Here is an 18,923-nt window from a genome sequence, read left to right as displayed (position 1 = left end):
GAAAAGAAATATATGCAGAAAAGTTTTAAATATGTAATTGGAGTAACATCGAATGCTTTCAGAATACTCTTTTATTGCCATGGACTATGGGAATAATTAGTAGCTATCTATGAACCTTGGAAAAATTATTTAACCTCTGCCTTAGTTTTCTCATCTGCAAGATAGAGATTATAATGGTACCTACTACCTCGGGCTGCTGTGAGTTCCCCCCATACAAATGAGGACACTGAGGCAGAGACAGATTAACCTTCGAGACACACACGCAAACCAGGCATGTAATGTGATGCCACCAGGTAGCTGAGTTTGCATGAGTCCATTGCCATGACTAGAAAAACACCCAATATTTGCGTGGTAGAATAGTGCGTGAGCAGAATTAGCTCAGATGGAAGTTTCCGTGTTAAATGGTGACATGAGGAAGGGCTGGAGAGTCTGCCTAACAGAGGTATAGTCTGCGATAGCAGCGGTGATTCTGGATTCAGAAGGATTCCTGTATTTGTTAACTCCTCTTCTTTCAGTGCCAATCTTTAAAAAAACTTTTATTTTGAAAAAATTCAAACCCCATACAGAAGGAGAATAATATGATGGACCCACAGGAACTCATAACTAGCTTCAACAATTATAAATATTTTTTCAAAAATTGTATATATCGCTAACATTCTCATATCCCAGACAAACTAAATTTTTGCCTATAAATATTTCATTATACACTTCTAATGTTTAATGACCTAAACAACAACTACAAAGCGATACCATACCTAAGAAACTATGCTAATATTATTGGCTTCAGACACATGGCAAGACCCCAACAGCAGTGTATATATGCATCTATGTTCAGTTTTTCTCCAATTCTTTCACAGTTGTTTAAATCAAGATCCAGACAAGATTCACAACACATTACTCTTTTTTCATTGCAGAAGTTTTCCTCCTCTCCTTTCCCATGTCATTCATTTGCTTTTTAAAAAACTGGATAATTTTATCCTGACAATACGAAAACAATGTAAAATTCTACCACTCTGGGGTTTTTCTTGTTCTTAGATTATATCCTGTTAGTAATGCACAGTAATAATACTATCTTAAAAGTCACCTGTAATTTATAACACATTCAATACAGCTGTGTGAAAATTATCTGGAGAATGTTTAAGAGAAAGCAGTTATGGATTATGATAACAAACACAGCTTCTCCTTAACTCCCCAGCATCTCTAAACAATTTAATTGTAATTTGTTTTTTTGATATTACATATTCAAAACGATTCTTTTTCTTATACTTTCCTGATTCAGCACTGTGGCATATTGAATTAGAAGCTTTAAAAACAAACTTTTAAATTAAAGGAGGAAAATGTGTTTTAAAAGGTAGGTAAGGACTACTGTAGAAACATTACTACAATGTGAGGAAATCAATAAACTAATTAAGAAACCAAAATTATGTGATATTTCTATTCAGGGTCATTAATCTTTTCTGGGAAATGGTCATATGTTGAGACAAGGAAAAAACACAAATTGATCTTTCCATTTTTTAAACTTGAGATTTGGTCAGGCCAGAGCTTTAACAATAATAATTAAATAATTACTTCAGAAAAGCTGGATTATTAATTTAGAAGAGTATAAAATGTGAGGCCAACAAATACATTATTATTTCCAAATATAGAAAAAGACTGAACACCTGGTTAGTATAGCTGAGAGGACTGAGTGAGGGCTGCAAATCACAGGGGCGCTGGGCGATTCCCAGTCAGTGCGCATGCCGGGGTTGCAGGCCAGGTTCCCAGTGGGGGGCCACTGGGGACCACATGAAAGGCAACCACACGTTGATGTTTCTCTCCCTTCCTTCCCTCTCTCTAAAAATAAATAAATAAAATCTAAAAAAAGGAAAAAGATTGAACAGAAATATAAGTGAGGAAAAGGTTGCTTCTCTCTAATTGTGGAGAAACTTGCAATGTGATATCTAATGACAGGAAAAAGAGTACAGCGTCATAGCAAGATCCCAACAGCAGAAAGATTTAGAAAAGATACTTAGTTCTCCCGTGTATTAGTAGATGGCCTCAGTGAATTTACTGAGCCTCTATTTGCTTATTTCAAAAATACTTCTCATAGGTTTATTTCTAAGACTAAAAGTGTTAAAATAGTGTATGATGTCCAGTAACTACTTTTCAAAAAACTTTAAAACATACTGTGTAATCTGTGCTTCTAAAACTTAGGGAAGGTATACAGCTACAGCACTGAAATCAAACAAGAAAATAAAAAAGCAGTAGAGTTCAAAGACGATGAGCATTGATTTACAACATCTCAAACAAGGTTTGTCACTTAATAGACTGCGCACAATGCATAATTGCTAGAGATAAAATAGACACATATATTCCACGTTTTGTGGAGGTTTCTTAGGGCTAAAGTTGTATCCATTTCTGTGTAAATTTATTCTGTGACCTTCTTTAAGAATACTTGAAATAATGTGAAAGCACTCCTCTACATGCAATAGAGGATACATTTCTTAGGTATGTATTCATAGACACAATACATTTATTTTTCATTCTTTATCAGAAACCTAAATCACTCTGAAACACAGGATATTCTTCCACTTCCCTCCCTGTGCTCTGGAACTGCACATTAGAAATAATTGGCTTCAGGAACTTGAATTCGTTAGTGGTCCCCGAGCCTCCCTTCAGACACACCTCGTACTGGTAGCTCTGGCACAGGGTCCCGGTACTGCTGACGTCCACCAGGTGGCCCGGAAACGGGGCGTCAGGCACCGAGCAACCACCCACCAAGCCCGCCCTGCTCCTCCTGCACAGCCGCACCGCGATGAACGCCAGCACCGAGAACAGGAACAGCGACGACACCGACGCCAACGCCACCACCAGGTAGACCGTGAGCGGGTCGGCCCGCGCCGGCTCGGCCGCCGCCTCGGGCAGCGGCAGGTAGGGCTGCGAGAAGCCGTCCACCAGCAGCACGTGCAGCGTGACGCTGGCCGACAGCGGCGGCTCGCCATTGTCCTTGACCAGCAGCAGCAGCCTGTGCTTGGCCGCGTCGCGCTCGCTCAGCAGCCGCGCCGTGCGCACCTCGCCGTTGTGCGCCCACACGCCGAACAGCCCGGGCTCCGTGGCCTTGAGCAGCTGGAACGACAGCCAGGCGTTCTGGCCCGAGTCGCCGTCCACCGCCACCACCTTGCTCACCAGGTAGCCGGGCTCGGCCGCCCTGGGCACCAGCTCGGTGCAGGGCGCGGAGCCGTTCTGCAGCGGGTACAGCACGAAGGGCGAGTTGTCGTTGGCGTCCAGCACCTGCACGCGCACCCGCGCCTGGCTGCTCAGCGCCGGGGACCCGCGGTCGGTGGCGCCCACCAGGAACTCGAACGCCTGCAGGGCCTCGTAGTCCAGCGCCCTCAGGGCGAACAGCTGCCCGTTGTCGGCGTTGATGGACACCAGCGAGTCCAGGGGCAGGCCGGGGTCCCGGGGCGGCAGCAGCGAGTAGGTGACCTGGGCGTTGGCGCCCGCGTCCGAGTCCGTGGCGCTGACGCTGCCTATGTGCAGGGCGGGGCTGTTGTTCTCGCGGACGGAGAGGGTGTAGGAGGTTTGGGTGAAGGTCGGGGCGTTGTCGTTGACGTCGGAGACCAGCACGGTGACGTTGTGCTGGGTTTTCAGTGGGGGTGTCCCCATGTCTGTGACGGTGATGGTGATGTTGTACTCGGCCCGGCTCTCTCTGTCCAGCGGTCTCTCTGTCACCAGGGTGTAGAAATTCTCTACTGATGGCTTCAGAAGGAAGGGGAGGTCCTGTTGGATGGAGCACACCATCTTTGCATTGTTACCTGAATCTTTGTCTCTAACCCTAAAAACAGCTACGATGGTCTCGGCTGAGTTTTCCGCCACCGAGGGAACGAGCGAGGAGAGGAGCAGCTCCGGCGCGTTATCGTTCACGTCCGTTACGTCCACCACCACCGAGCATTTTCCAGAAAGCCCTCCGCCGTCCTGGGCCTGAATAGTCAATGTGTAATTTTGCGTTTCCTCATAGTTTAATTCGGTTTTAAGATGGAGACGGCCAGATGTTGGATTGATTTGAAACGTTTTGAGAATTCTTTCAGTGGCATAAAAAAATGCATAAACGACCTCTCCATTACTCCCGGCGTCTAAATCTCTAGCGGACACGGCCGCCACCAGGGAGCCCACGGGGCTGTTCTCCGGCACCTGCACCTTGTAGAGCGGCTGTGCAAATTCAGGGGCGTTGTCATTTGTGTCCACGACTAGGATCCGTACCCGGGCCGTGCCGGAGCGGGCCGGAGAGCCGCCGTCCACGGCGGTAAGGGTTAAACTGAGCTCAGGCAGCTCCTCGCGGTCTAGCGCTCGATCCAGTACTAACTCGGGATAGAGATTCCCTTCCCCTCGGTCGTGCACATTAATATGGAAATGGCTGTTAGCGCTGATGGTGTAGTTTCTCAAGTTGTTGGTTCCGACATCCGAATCCTGTGCCCTTTCTAGGAGAAATGCCGCCCCTGGGGCGGTGCTTTCTAATATTTTCAAGGGAATCTCGCTCTCTAGAAACACTGGAGAATGATCGTTGATGTCTCTGACCCATAACTCAGCACGGAAAATCTGAAACGGCTTTTCCAGTAACACCTGGAAAGGCAGCACGCAGGGCTCCGTGGGGCCGCACAGCTCCTCCCGGTCCAATTTCTCACTTAGCAGTAAGTCACCAGTAAGCGGATTGAGCAGTACAAGCCCTGTGTTCTGGTCTGAAATGATTCTGGATCCCCGAGCTGCCAGTTCCCCCACCCCCAACCTCAGGTCATTTGCTAGGTTGGCCAGAAAGGTGCCTCCCTCGGTTTCCTCGGCCACAAAATAGCGGAGCGGTTCCGCGCCAGCCCTGGACACCCCCAGAAACACACAAAGCAGCAGCACTTGCCTTTTCCGCGCCGCGCGCTGCGCTCTGGCCTCCATGCCTCCTTTCACCAGCCTTCCGAAACCACTGTCACTCGCCCCGCGCAGCTTTCCCAGACGGCAGCAACCTAACGCTTAGAAATGAGCTGTAACAGCAATGCTTGTGGGGCGGGAGCCCCACTCTTCCACAGCTCCGGTTGCCACGGGTTCCTTTCCTGTACCTTTCTGACTCGCCAGCTTTTCTCTGAGCCCTGGAATCTGCAACATCCTTTGTGAGTCTTTCCCCTCTTTTTAGGCAGCAGCGCCACCTTGCGGTTTGTGGATGTCATTCCCGTTTTCAAGAATAGAACAAAAAGATGGTGGATTGAAAGAAGAGCAGCTGGCGTGGTTTTAAGTCCCCCAGGGTCTTTGAGGTTCCGTTCCATCTTTTTCCTCAAACGGTCACAGTAATGCCAGTGAGTGCTTATGTCGTCCGCCCCTCTTATAGTCTGAGTTCATAGAAAAATAAATATGTTGTTTTTCTTAATCTAGGGGCATGACATTAAACTCTGAATCCCCATCAGCAGTAAAACCTAGGAAAACCTCCTGCTTTTAAAACTGAGAGCAAAGACTATGTAAGAAAATGAAGCCCTCATCAAGAAGTCTACCTCTGTTTGTTAACAGCCTCACAATAATGAGTTCATACTGCAGAGTGAAGGCCCTTTTCTGTTTCTCGTGAATTAAATAATCCTTCTGGTTTCAAGGTGTTCACTCTTTAACCACGATATTTTCTGGAACACATTCTGTTCCCCAACCTTCATCCTTCACCCACTTTAAGTAACAATATAACTTAAATTATTGTTGACATATAATTTCAATGGCCAGCATTTCCATGGGTATGCAATGAATACTCTTAAAATTAACGATAGCAACTAGATCATTCCTAGCTTTGTGGAATTGCTCCCAGCATTTCAATTTTAGCTATGATGATTGATCTCGATTTGGGGTAAATGCTCCTTGTTTGGATCAAGAAAGTCTTCTTTTTCTTTATTCTTTCATATTTTAAAGTAATTTTGATGTGTTGAAATTATACCTTTATTCTTTAGCTTCTTAATTCTTGAGTTCTCGATATGATGATAGTTAACTATGACACATAATTGTTTTAATGCAAAGATGGATTTGATGTGTCAACGTTCTTTTAGCATTTTCCTGGCCCATGTGGCTCTGTGTATGCACGTGTGTGTTTAATGTCTATGGTTTTGGTGTTAAACTATCCAGCCTCATAGAATGGGTCTGGAAGGTTTTCATCTATTTCTATACAGCATAGCTTTTATGTTTAATCATCTATTTTTGCATGCTTAATTACAACTTGCCTTTTAAATGGGTTGGGTTTGGTGGTTTTGCTCATGGTGAATCTGTGACTCTTTTCCATTTTACCTTGGTTATTGATCTATACAGGTTTTGTTTTCTTTGAAAGTTATTTGTATTTTATTTTAAAAGACCATTCATTTAAAAACCACTTAACAAATTTATTATGTTTTCATTATATTATATATCTTTAGCTGTATCTCTGTTCTTATTAGTAATATTTATTATTTTACCTCCTTTTTATTCTTAGGGAGATTGGCAAGAGCTGTATTTTACTTATTTTTTAAAACACATTAAAAATATATAACTTTGGTTCAAAATCAAATAATACTAAGAGGCTTATAATAAAATGCAATAATTTTCTGCTCATTCCCTCCTCAGTTCCCTAGTTTCTTTTCCAATAGGCAGCCATTTTAAACTCTTTTTTTGATGTCTTCTGCTATTAATCTGTATTCTGCTGTATCTTGATTAATTCATTTTAGACATTACCAGTTGCTCTTTATTATGTTAAGTTCAGTTTTACCTCCTATACACCTCCAAAGACCTTAATACCTTCCTTCACTCTCAGTATCATTGAGAACATTGTTGTGTACTAATTATATTTTTTCTCACTTTTTTCTTGGTTAATAATTGCTTTACTTTTTAATTCACTTTGCTTTCTTTAGCTATATCCCACACTCCCTATTGCCTCTCAGTACAGTTTTCCACATGGTCATTCCAATGTCTCCTGAGGTACCAGTTTCCCCTTAATTAGGTGGGAGGTATCTAAATCTAAAGCACAGCTATCACTCTAGAAATTTCCTTTATTGTCTTTCTTGGAATTTTATTTGCCTTTCATTCTTTTTTTAAAATATATTTATTGATTATGCTATTACAGTTGTCCCATTCCCCCCCCCCACTCCACTCCATCCTGCCCACTCCCTCCCTCCCACATTCCCCCCCTATAGTTCATGTCCATGGGTCATACTTAGAAGTTCTTTGGCTTCTACATTTCCTACACTATTCTTACCCTCTTCCTGTCTATTTTCCACCTATCATCTATGCTACTTATTCTCTGTATCTTTCCCCCCTCCCCCTCCCACTCCCCTATTGACAACCCTCCATGTGATCTCCATCTCTATGGTTCTGTTCCTGTTCTAGTTGTTTGCTTAGTTTGCTCTTGTTTTTGTTTTAGGTGTGGTCATTAATAACTGTGAGTTTGCTGTCATTTTTACTGTTCACATTCTTTATCTTCTTTTTCTTAGGTAACTCCCTTTAACATTTCATATAATAAGGGCTTGGGTGATGATGAACTCCTTGAACTTGACCTTATCTGAGAAGCACGTTATCTGCCCTTCCATTCTAAATGATAGCTTTCCTGGATAGAGTAATCTTGGATGTAGGTCCTTGCCTTTCATGACTTGGAATACTTCCTTCCAGCCCCTTCTTGCCTGTAAGGTCTCTTTGGAGAAATCTGCTGACAGTATTATGGGAACTCCTTTGTAGGTAACTGTGTCCTTTTCTCTTGCTGCTTCTAAGATTCTCTCCTTCTGTTTCATCTTGGGTAATGTAATTATGATGTGTCTTGGTGTGTTCCTCCTTGGGTCCAGCTTCTTTGGGACTCTCTGAGCTTCCTGGACTTCCCAGAAGTCTATTTCCTTTGCCAGATTGGGGAAGTTCTCCTTCATTATTTGTTCAAATAAGTTTTCAATTTTTTGTTCTTCCTCTTCTCCTCTGGCACCCCTATAATTTGGATGTTGGAACGTTTCAAGATGTCCTGGAGGTTTCTAAGCCTCTCTTCATTTTTCCGAATTCTTATTTCTTCATTCTTTTCTGGTTGGATGTTTCTTTCTTCCTTCTGGTCCACACTGTTGATTTGAGTCCCAGTTTCCTTCACATCACTATTGGTTCCCTGTACATTTTCCTTTGTTTCTCTTAGCATAGGCTTCATTTTTTCATCTACTTTTTGAACAAATTCACCCAATTCTGTGAGCGTCTTAATAACCAGTGTTTTGAACTGTGTATCCGATAGGTTGGCTATCTCTTCCTCACTTAGTTGTATTTTTTCTGGAGCTTTGAAGTGTTCTGTCATTTGGGCCATTTTTTTTTCTTTGTCTTGGTGCGTCTGTTACTTAAAGGGGCGGAGCCTTAGGTGTTCACAGGGGCTGGGTAACACTGGTTGCTGTGCTGTGACGCTGTATGTGGGGGAGGGGCCGAGAGGGAGCAATGGCGCCCGCTTCACTCTCCTCCGGATTTCAGTCTTTCACTCCGATACCCACAGTCAAACTGGGCCCCTCTGGTGCTGGTTCCTGAGTGGGTGGGCTTGTGCACACTCTAGGCCCCTGTGGGTCTCTCCAATGACCTCTCCTGTGAGGCTGGGAGTCTTTCCTGCTGCCGCCCCAACCCCCACGGGGGTTTTCAATCAGGTTTGAGGCTTTATTTCCCCGAGCTGGAGCCCTGGGTTGTGTGGTCTGCTTCGCTCCCAGCCGTTCGTCTGCTTTATCTGTGCGTGAATGTGGGGCCTCAGGCTCTGTCCGTGGTCAGACTGCCTGCCCCGTTCGTCCCACACTCCACCAGTCTCGGTCCCGCCACAGCAACGCGAGTCCTCTCCGCCCTGGTGTCCGTCTCCACCCCTCCTACCGGTCTGGATGAATGTTTATTTTTTATCTCCTTGGTGTCGGACTTCCTTGCCGTTGGATTTTCTGTCAGTTCTGGTTGTGCAAGGAGGCGCAGTGTGTCTACCTACGCCCCCATCTTGGTTCTCCTGCCTTTCATTCTTGTTGGATCTTCTTTTTCTAGGGTTTTATTTCTTCTTCTTTGTTTACTCTGTGGCTTTAACAGATCACATCATTCGATAGTTTCATTCAATTGATATATAGCAGGGGACTTGATGATGATATCCTTCAAAATGCCTGTCTCATGCAGCTCCAAACTTGCCTAGTCTATATTTGAGATACAACTGTTATCCTGGGACCATCCTTCAACATCATCTGAGGATTCATTTCACCTCTATTATGTTTTGGATCTTCTTTTTTCTATTTCTTCAGACTTCTTCTCTCTTAGATCACTCTCTCGTTTTAATATCTTCATGTAGTTTCCAGAGAAAGGTATATGAGAGTTCAATTATATTGTGACCTTGAGCGTATAAACTTATTTTTATTTTATCCTCAAACTTAACTGGAAGTTTGACTGATTATAGGGTTTTAGGTTGGAAATAATTTTTTTCAGTATTTTAAAATATTTTGTCAATGAGCTCCCTAAACCAATGTGTTTGTTAAGTCTAAAGTAAATCTTATTTTATATCTTCTATATGTGAGCTGTATTTTTATTTCTTGTTGTAGTGTGTTGTCATTGTCCCAAGCATTTTAAATTTAACATTGATATCTTGGTTTGAGCTTATTTGCATCCATTGTATGGAACAATTGGTAAAGGCCTTCCACTAGGAAACTAATTTCCTCCAGCTTTAGAAATTTTGCATGAATTACTTCACTGAATTTTTTCTTCCTCTTTTTTTGTAGCTACTACAATTCAGATGTTGGACCTCTGATATGGACTTTAATTTTTCTATTTTTCTGTTTTTTCTCTCTTGTTTGCCATTTTTAATTATTTTTACAATATCATCTGGGGTATATTCTTAGCCCTATCTTAAAACCCTTCTATTGAGATTTTAATTTATTATGTTCATACTTTCCAAAAGCCCTCTTTCTGTATGTATTTCTTAGATGCAATAACTTCTTTTCTTACCTGATGGTATTAACAGGTGACTTTTTCCTTAAATCTTTAGTTGTTTGCTTTGCTTGTTCTCAATAAACCTGGATTTCTAAGATATGCACATAAGCCTGACAATTTTTTCTATTCATTCTTTGGTTCTTAGCTTAAATATCACTTTATTAAAAGTTTGCTACACCAGCTAGAATTACGTTTTATATAATTTATACATATCTATTTAATATCTATACATCTATTAATATCTACATAAATATATATGTTCTCTATAATTTCATCCAGAAAGTATACATGAACCAATAACAGCAATGGCTTACACAAAATAGAATTTTACTTTTCTCTCATAAAAGAAGGCTCGTGGCTGAAATGCACTCCATGTTACCTGGGACCCCGTCTTGCTCCATGTGGTTGCTCTGCCACCTTCAGGACATGGCCTTCACCTCACAGTCCAGACGGCGGTCTAATGTCCAGCCACTACATTTCCATTCAGACTAACAAGAGAAAGAAAAGGCTGTGCCTTCCTTTTTAAAGACTTCTTTCAGGAAGTATTCCATGGCATTAGTGCTTATATATCTATGGCTATAACTTAGTTGCAAAACCACTTCCAGTCACAACAGTGGGTTGTGAAATACAATATATAGCCCATATATCCACATGGGTAGCTAAAAACGTGGAGGTCTTTTAGTAATGAATAAAAGGAGGAGACATATATTTGAGTAAGATTAGTAGTGTATATCATACCCACTCAGACTTCACCTGTAGCTCCCATTGCCCTTTACAAGCAGATAGGGTCAAATAAATTATCTGATTTAATTGGTTATTAGCAGAGCATATGATTTTATTTCTTTATATTGGTGTGTGTTTTGTAGCCATAAGAATTTTTTACTGAAAGTTTAGCACCCAAAGCAATAAAGTAATGAATTCATTTGCTGAGACAAGACCATTTGAACCAATAATGCTTCTCTATTGTGTATTTATCTATTATTTTTAGAGAAAGGATGGGAGGGAGAAAGGGAAGAAATATCAACGTGTCGTTGCCTCTCGAGCGCCCCCTATTGGGACCTGGCCCACAACCCAGGCATGCGCCCTGACTGGGAATCAAACAGGCAACCCTTTGGTTTGCAGGCTGGCACTCAATCCACTGAGCTACACCAGCCAGGGCCTCTTCCCTTTAGTGTCTGTCATCTATTTCTATTTCCTTTTATGAACTTTTAAAAATTCCAGGCCTGGAAAGATTAAAACTTGATTTTACAGATTCCTTTGAATTACTATTCTGGGTGTAAATTAGGGCTTACTAATGAGATACTTTCACATGAGCCTTAGAAATCAGACAAAGATGATAAAATACAGACCGAAATTCGTTCATTAATTTATTCAACACTCATTCATCTATATTTACTTCAATACATATTTTTTTTCTAGATGCAATAGAAAAATGCCTTCTCTGTAAGGAGATTATAGTTTAGTGGAGAAAGGAGATCATTATTCATCTGGGCAGAGTACCCAATGGGTGGAACATTGGATTAAATGGATTCAAAGAAAAAATAGCCAAATATATCACTGAAACGATAGCAACATTTCATCCTCATATTAAAAATACAGTAGGTGGCTTCTCATTTCTGAAACTGATGGTATAAATAATTCAGATGACTCTCTTGTGGACAACAACAAAAAATAATGGACAAGACTTTTAAAAAATAACTTTAAAAATATCAAAGAGCTAAAAACATAACAGAAAACATAATGAAAATAGCCCAATTTTGATAAAAGTCTGTAATGGAGGACAAACAGTGTGTCAGGACAACAAAACTCTTTATGCCCTCGGAGCATTTGAAAATATTTGCCCTTGGGCTTTGATCTGAAGCTCTATGGGATTAAAGAAATACAAATCAAAACTCAAGGCCAACCAGCAGTGTGGCATATTATAGAAAGGCCCTTCCAATTTTAAGGGCCCCTACAGGGCTACATCCACAATATAAACACAGCATGACCCCAACAATTGTAAACCTGACCCCTCGCTCTAACTCCAGGGAACTATATAGAAAAATCCCTGGTGTTAAGTAGAGCAGAAGAAAAATTAAAGACACCATGCCTAGGAAATTGTACCTACTGATTGGTCCTCATGTGTGTTTATATTTTGATTCTGCATAAATCGAGTTGCAAGGAATCTCCAGCCACAAGCATGGTTTGTTTTGGTCCCCTACTGATAGTGTTTCTGGAATCCTGGCTGGAACTAATGAAAATCTGTTTTTGAAAGATGGAACATATAATGTTTGCTTTGAGGTCACACTACAAATAAAAATGTAAGGGCAATCAAACAGGTAAGCCACACAAAGAAACAAAGGCAACACGAATAAGGATCCAAAACAATGCAGAAGAAACTGACCCACACAAACTTCACATACTGGAGGTGTCAGAAGATTTAAAAATCAATTATACTTACTAGATATAAATAATAAATGACATACTTGAAAATATCTGCAGAGAACAGATTGAAATGGTACACTGGGTTCCAGGGAGAAAATATGATACAAAGTTATCAAAATCAAGACATAACCTGAAAAAGATAATGAAGTTCAAAGATAGCAAATAAGTCACCTACAGGTAAGGAAAATAGGCTTCAGGCTTACCCTCATCAACATTCAATACTCGAACACAATGGAAATATTTACCAGGTTCTGAAGGAAAGATATTATGGCTCAATAATTTTAGACCTAGCCAAGATGTTGCTCAAATACAAAGACGACGATGCAGCAAGCAGAAAAGAATTCATAAAATATGCCATTAGCACTCACAAGTGCTTATTGGAAAAACTACTTAAGGATGAAATTTAGCCAACTTATAGAAGAATACAGAGAAATCATGATGGAAGGACTAATGTAATATTTTATGTCAACAAATCTCTAAGGAAAAGAAAGTTGACTGAAGAATTTTATACCCAGCTAAACTGCACTTGTCAAGTATGTGAGCAGTCACAAAATACAGCACCTATAGATTCTTCCTTAAAGCGCTACATCTGATGAAATCCAACCAACAAAAGGGTGAAAAAATGTAAGTGATTGAGGTCTGGGGGAGCTGGGATAAAACGACAGTAAAGAATGCATTTCATTCCACTGTGAACACACCAATTTATCTGAATTCCCTCCTGAAACCTCATCTAAACAATAGAGAGCAAAGATATAAAGTAAATGGACCTATAAAGACAAAAAGAGTGGGAGAAGAGTAAATAAATATCAGGGAGACAAGTCAACAAATGCCTTCGAAATACCAGCAGCAAATAATTCCTGACTTAAAATTCCATCTCAAACAAAATAAAAATTTGATTTTATAAAATGAAATCAAACTCAGGAGAAAGACAAAAGAAATTCCCAGAATGATGGCTAAAGCAAGTTCCAAACTGCCAGCTATGCAATCGATCTACAGAGCAAATACTACACAACTGAGCAGGAGTCTGAGTAGCTCCAGGATGACTCCAAGAAGACAATAATGGAATTGAGAGATTTCTTGATGAGTTTAATAGTACAATGAGGAGTTTAGACTTAGAAAGTATGAGGATATGTTAAAAATATGTAAGTAGAAAAGTAAAGTGAAATGAGGCAATTATTTACTTGAGGTAAAGAAAAGAAACAAAATCTCAGTACATCATGAGGCTCAGGTGTAAGTGATATTTACATAGTCGTAATTATACAAACTATTAAAATAGAACTTTTTATGATATTGCTTTGAGAGAGGATGGGGTAGAGGATATGTGTAAATGTGTGTGTGTCCATGTGAAAGCCCCTTAAGAAAATAAATAAATGGATCATATCTAAAATTAAAATTTGCGAAAAAGCATTTAAAAGCATATTATTTAAAATATGGAAGTAAATGTCATGAAAAAGTTGCTACCTCTGTACAGACTTGAAAGACTTAAAATTGAAAGGTTTGTAGCATTGTATGACAAATTTTTAAAGCATAAAGTATCTAAACAATTATGGGAATTATCCTTTTAATGTGCATTGTAAATGTTATAAACATTGATAAGGTAACTATATGCAACAGAAAGTATAAAATGAAATGAGGAGAAGAGGGTCAAAGTGTGAAAAGAAAGCGTAAGGCAGTTATGTTAATATGATAATTTTGTTTTTAACCTTATGGGGATTATTTATTTAAGCTTAAACAAGTTCTATAGTTTCATATTATTTAGTCATTGTGTTCAAGTAAAATCTGATAGTTTTAATTATGAAGCTAGCCATTTATTATAGGTCCATTTTATAACATTATTTCCATCTACTCACTTATTCTTATATGAAGTCATAGAAATATTTTTAAATAATGTTGACTTAATATTAATGATAACTATTTCTGAGTGCTAGAATAATGATGTTAATATGCTTTATTTTTCTAATCGAATATGTTTCAACCATCTGAATATATATTAATAGAATGAGAATCATTGACATACTCAAAACCACTTATTATAAAAACTCATAAGTCTATCAATGTTTTTCCACTTTTTTCTATTAACAGGAATTGAATCCTTTAAAACTATAGCAGGTAGTCTAATTAAATGCTATCAATTTTGAAAGAAAATACTCAACTAATAATACATCCAGCTAAAATATTAGTTCATCTGAGGAAATACAACAGTGTTTTGTTTTGTTTTTTTAAGATTTTATTTATTTATTTTTAGAGAGGGGGGAAGAGAGGAAGAAAAAGAAACATTGATGTGTGAGAGATACATCGATTGTATGCCTCTTGCACACTCCCAACGGGGCATCTGGCCAACAACCCAAGCATTTGCTGTGACTGGGAATTGAACATGCAACCTTTTGGTTCGCAGGAGGGCACTCAGTCCATTGAGCCACAGCATCCAGGACACAACAGTATTTTTTAAACAACTACAGGAATGCAGTAATTTACAAGGTCACAACATTTTTGCATAAATGAAAATTATTTTTAAAACTGAAAGAAATCATTTACAACAGACTCATGCTGATGATAATCATAAAGCACAAGTCTCTTAATCATAACAAGGTGTCAATGAACAAGCTCAAGTGTCAGGAATCTGAAAGCTTCCAAAAATCTTACTCCCAAAGCCAGAGTAACACTATTGCTCTGCTATTGTATGAACACGCAAAATATGAGGGAACAAAACAACAATAAAAACACGTAGAAACTTAGAATGTGAAACACTCCAACTGACTTCCATAACTATAAATATGGCAATAATTATGAATGTGGGCCATGTAAGCTCTTTCTGTGAATGAAAAGGGGTTAGGAAATAATACATTAGTGAATATTGTCACGTCTCCCTTCTTGTTAAGAGGAAATTTCCAGTTGGAGTCAAATTAATTTCTAGAGTTTTCCTTGCCCCTTCACCCGTAAAGTTGGGACAGTTGGTTTAGGGAACTTGAACTCGCTGGTCCCAAAGCCTCCTTTCAGACACTCCTCCAACTGGTAGCGCAGAGACAGGATCCCCAAGCCCACGCCGCTGAAGTTCAAAAGGGAAATCCAGGCTACACTTGAAGGTGGGATTTTCGTGCATGAGGCTCCCAAACGCTGAGTCTGGGAAAAACTCAGAGTTGTTACAAAACATACTGCATCGTGATGAGATTTCTAGTTGAATCCGAAGTTATTCCGGAGGATGGCGTTTTCCTCTATTTCTCCACTAGTGTCTTGGGGTGGGAAGTTGGGGATAATTGGTTTCAAGGATTTGAAGTCATTTGACCCGGAGCCTCCGGTCAGACATATCTCATACTGGTAGCTCTGGGACAGGGTCCCCGTACCGCTGACGTCCACCAGGTGGCCCGGAAAGTGGGCCTCAGGCACCGAGCAGCCACCCACCAAGCCCGCCCTGCTCCTCCTGCACAGCCGCACCGCGATGAACGCCAGCACCGAGAACAGGAACAGCGACGACACCGACGCCAACGCCACCACCAGGTAGACCGTGAGCGGGTCGGCCCGCGCCGGCTCGGCCGCCGCCTCGGGCAGCGGCAGGTAGGGCTGCGAGAAGCCGTCCACCAGCAGCACGTGCAGCGTGACGCTGGCCGACAGCGGCGGCTCGCCATTGTCCTTGACCAGCAGCAGCAGCCTGTGCTTGGCCGCGTCGCGCTCGCTCAGCAGCCGCGCCGTGCGCACCTCGCCGTTGTGCGCCCACACGCCGAACAGCCCGGGCTCCGTGGCCTTGAGCAGCTGGAACGACAGCCAGGCGTTCTGGCCCGAGTCTCCGTCCACCGCCACCACCTTGCTCACCAGGTAGCCGGGCTCGGCCGCCCTGGGCACCAGCTCGGTGCAGGGCGCGGAGCCGTTCTGCAGCGGGTACAGCACGAAGGGCGAGTTGTCGTTGGCGTCCAGCACCTGCACGCGCACCCGCGCCTGGCTGCTCAGCGCCGGGGACCCGCGGTCGGTGGCGCCCACCAGGAACTCGAACGCCTGCAGGGCCTCGTAGTCCAGCGCCCTCAGGGCGAACAGCTGCCCGTTGTCGGCGTTGATGGACACCAGCGAGTCCAGGGGCAGGCCGGGGTCCCGGGGCGGCAGCAGCGAGTAGGTGACCTGGGCGTTGGCGCCCGCGTCCGAGTCCGTGGCGCTGACGCTGCCTATGTGCAGGGCGGGGCTGTTGTTCTCGCGGACGGAGAGGGTGTAGGAGGTTTGGGTGAAGGTCGGGGCGTTGTCGTTGACGTCGGAGACCAGCACGGTGATGTTGTGCTGGGTTTTCAGTCTGGGTGTCCCCATGTCTGTGACAGTGATGGTGATATGATACTCAGCCTCCCGCTCTCTGTCCAGCGCTCCTTCTGTTACCAAAGTGTAGATATTTTCTAAGGTAAGTTTCAGACGGAAGGGGAGATGGTCTTGGATGAAACACATCATTTTGCCATTGTCTCCCGAGTCTGGATCTGCAAGTTCGAAAACAGCTACCACAGTATCGGGGGTGTTTTCTGGGATCTCACTGATGAGTAATGACATGATCAGTTCCGGGGCATTGTCATTTACATCCATCACTTCTATGGCTACTGTGCATTTTCCTGAAAGGCCCCCTCCATCTGAGGCCTCAATTTCCATACTGTAAGACTGAATTTCCTCAAAGTCCAACATTCTTTTTAATAGAATTTCTCCCGTGACTGAGTTTATTTCAAACACCTGAATGCCTTGATTTGAGGATTGGAAAAATGAGTAGGAGAGCTCTCCGTGGGTCCCAGCATCTAAATCTCGAGCGGAGACAGTGATGACAAGAGAGCCTATAGGGATGTTCTCTGAGACCTGCACCTCATAGAGCAGCTGATCAAATTCCGGGGCATTGTCATTTATGTCCAGGACTACAATGAGGACATGGGAAGTCCCGGTCCTGGGTGGTGACCCGCCATCCAGCGCCGTGAGGGTTAACCTGAGCTCGGGTTGGTCCTCACGGTCCAGCGCTTTGTCCAGCACCAGCTCAGGGTGTTTTCTGCCATCGCTGTGATTGCGAGTGATGAGGTGGAAATGGGCATTGGTGCTAATTGTGTAGTTCTGAACCGTGTTGCTGCCCACGTCTAAATCCTGAGCTATTTTCAAAGGAAATACAGTTCCTGGATGACTGCTTTCCGGGATTTTCAGGAGGATTTCCTGTTCCAAGAATTCTGGGGCATGGTCATTTACATCTCGGAGCTGTAGTTCACCTTGAATAAACTGCAGTGGGCTTTTCAGTAACACCTGGAAATGCAGTATACATGGATCCGTGTCACCACACAACTCTTCCCGGTCCAATTTTTCTTTTAGGAGCAAATTCCCACTCTTCTGCTCGAGCTGCAAATGCTGTTTGTTCCCTTTGGAGAGAATCCGGGCGCCGCGCGCGGCCAGCTCTCCTAAGCCCAGCCCCAGATCTTTTGCTAGGTTGGCCACAAAAGAGCCGCTGTCCCTCTCTTCTAGAACAGAATATTTAACGGTCGCACCGCCCGCCTCCCACAATAGTAATAGAATAATAATGGCGGTCACTTGCCTTTTCCGGGGCGCTTTGAGTAGCGGCATCTCCATCCTTCCTCCGGGGCCAAAAGATCCAGTACTAAATCACAAAACAATTGCTTTGTAGCGAACTCTGCTATCTTAGGTCAATAATCTTGAGTTATTTCTTAACATCTACGGGCATGGAGGTGGCGATAGCTGCCTCTTTGAACCCTGTCCCAGTGGTGTAAAATGTTTCCTTTGCTAGCTGCGGGAGACTGCTCAGCTTTCTGTAGTCTCGGAATCGCGGAGACAGCTTTTACTCTCTTATCCTGCAGCGCCACCAAGCGTTCCATTTTACAACTTCAGGTAGTTTTCATTTCAAAGCACAATTTAATAGCTAAAACGCATTGCATGCCTTTTTGGGCTGGAGAATGTTAAAACTCCTTTCCCCCTCTCCCATTATGCCGTCTTGTTCAGGTAGCTAACAGTAGGTGTGAGAGCACAGTGATGCCTATCTATATTCATCTACTGTATAAAGGTACATGTTCAATATACAAAATTCGGCCGGAGACAAATTCATTGACTCATTCAATAAGTATTTCTCTGTGCAGAAAATTTTGTAGCTTCTGAAGATAAAACGGTAAATGCAAAAATTCTTGCTCTTGAGGAGCATTCTATTACAAAATTACTAATTTGTTCTATTGTGTTAGAAGTATTGAATTTTTAAATCCAGTTTTTACTCCCAAATTAAAATGAATCTGTAACACCTGAAAAAAGAAAGTGATGTTTTGGAAGTCTCTGGGCTACATAGCTTTTGAGAATTTTTTTCTTCATAAATTAATTGTGTGCATAGCCCAGTAAAGTTGAGAAGAAATGGCCACTTGTTTTTTTTTTTTTTTGAGATTGCCCAATATATTTTCTTATTTTATTTTATTTTTTAAATATATTTATTGATTATGCTATTACAGTTGTCCCATTTCACTTGTTTTATTAGAAGTCAATAAAAGCTCAGAATTCAGGCAATGTCTTTGAACAAACACGAAGAAGGCAATGAAGTCAATGAAGTCAAATGCATACTTTCTAGGGAAGGGCTTTGACCTGTCAGCCCTGGA

At 42.2% G+C, this 18,923-nt stretch overlaps 2 protein-coding genes across 2 annotated transcripts; both read right to left on the bottom strand.

The window, feature by feature from the left end:
• Window positions 1–129: 129 nt before the first annotated feature.
• LOC128779377 (protocadherin beta-7-like) lies at window positions 130–5,137 on the bottom strand. Its single transcript, XM_053912437.1, has one exon. The coding sequence runs from the start codon at window positions 4,918–4,920 to the stop codon at window positions 2,530–2,532; it is 2,391 nt and encodes a 796-aa protein (XP_053768412.1). The 5' UTR covers window positions 4,921–5,137; the 3' UTR covers window positions 130–2,529.
• Window positions 5,138–14,519: 9,382 nt separating this feature from the next.
• On the bottom strand, window positions 14,520–18,056 carry LOC112318101 (protocadherin beta-17-like). The gene has a single exon (XM_024575160.4). It carries the CDS (start codon window positions 17,899–17,901, stop codon window positions 15,511–15,513), a length of 2,391 nt encoding a protein of 796 aa, XP_024430928.2. The 5' UTR covers window positions 17,902–18,056; the 3' UTR covers window positions 14,520–15,510.
• Window positions 18,057–18,923: the final 867 nt, after the last annotated feature.

Source organism: Desmodus rotundus, chromosome 10 (genome assembly GCF_022682495.2).
Source record: "Desmodus rotundus isolate HL8 chromosome 10, HLdesRot8A.1, whole genome shotgun sequence".
Lineage (NCBI taxonomy): Eukaryota > Metazoa > Chordata > Mammalia > Chiroptera > Phyllostomidae > Desmodus > Desmodus rotundus.
The sequence above is the reverse complement of the archived record's forward strand: the minus strand, read 5'-3'. Positions and strand labels throughout refer to the sequence as shown.

What these genes read in the sequence shown, in the direction of transcription:
- LOC112318101 (XM_024575160.4), bottom strand. Translation starts at nt 17,901, where the DNA reads ATGGAGATGCCGCTACTCAAAGCGCCCCGGAAAAGGCAAGTGACCGCC.
- LOC128779377 (XM_053912437.1), bottom strand. Translation starts at nt 4,920, where the DNA reads ATGGAGGCCAGAGCGCAGCGCGCGGCGCGGAAAAGGCAAGTGCTGCTG.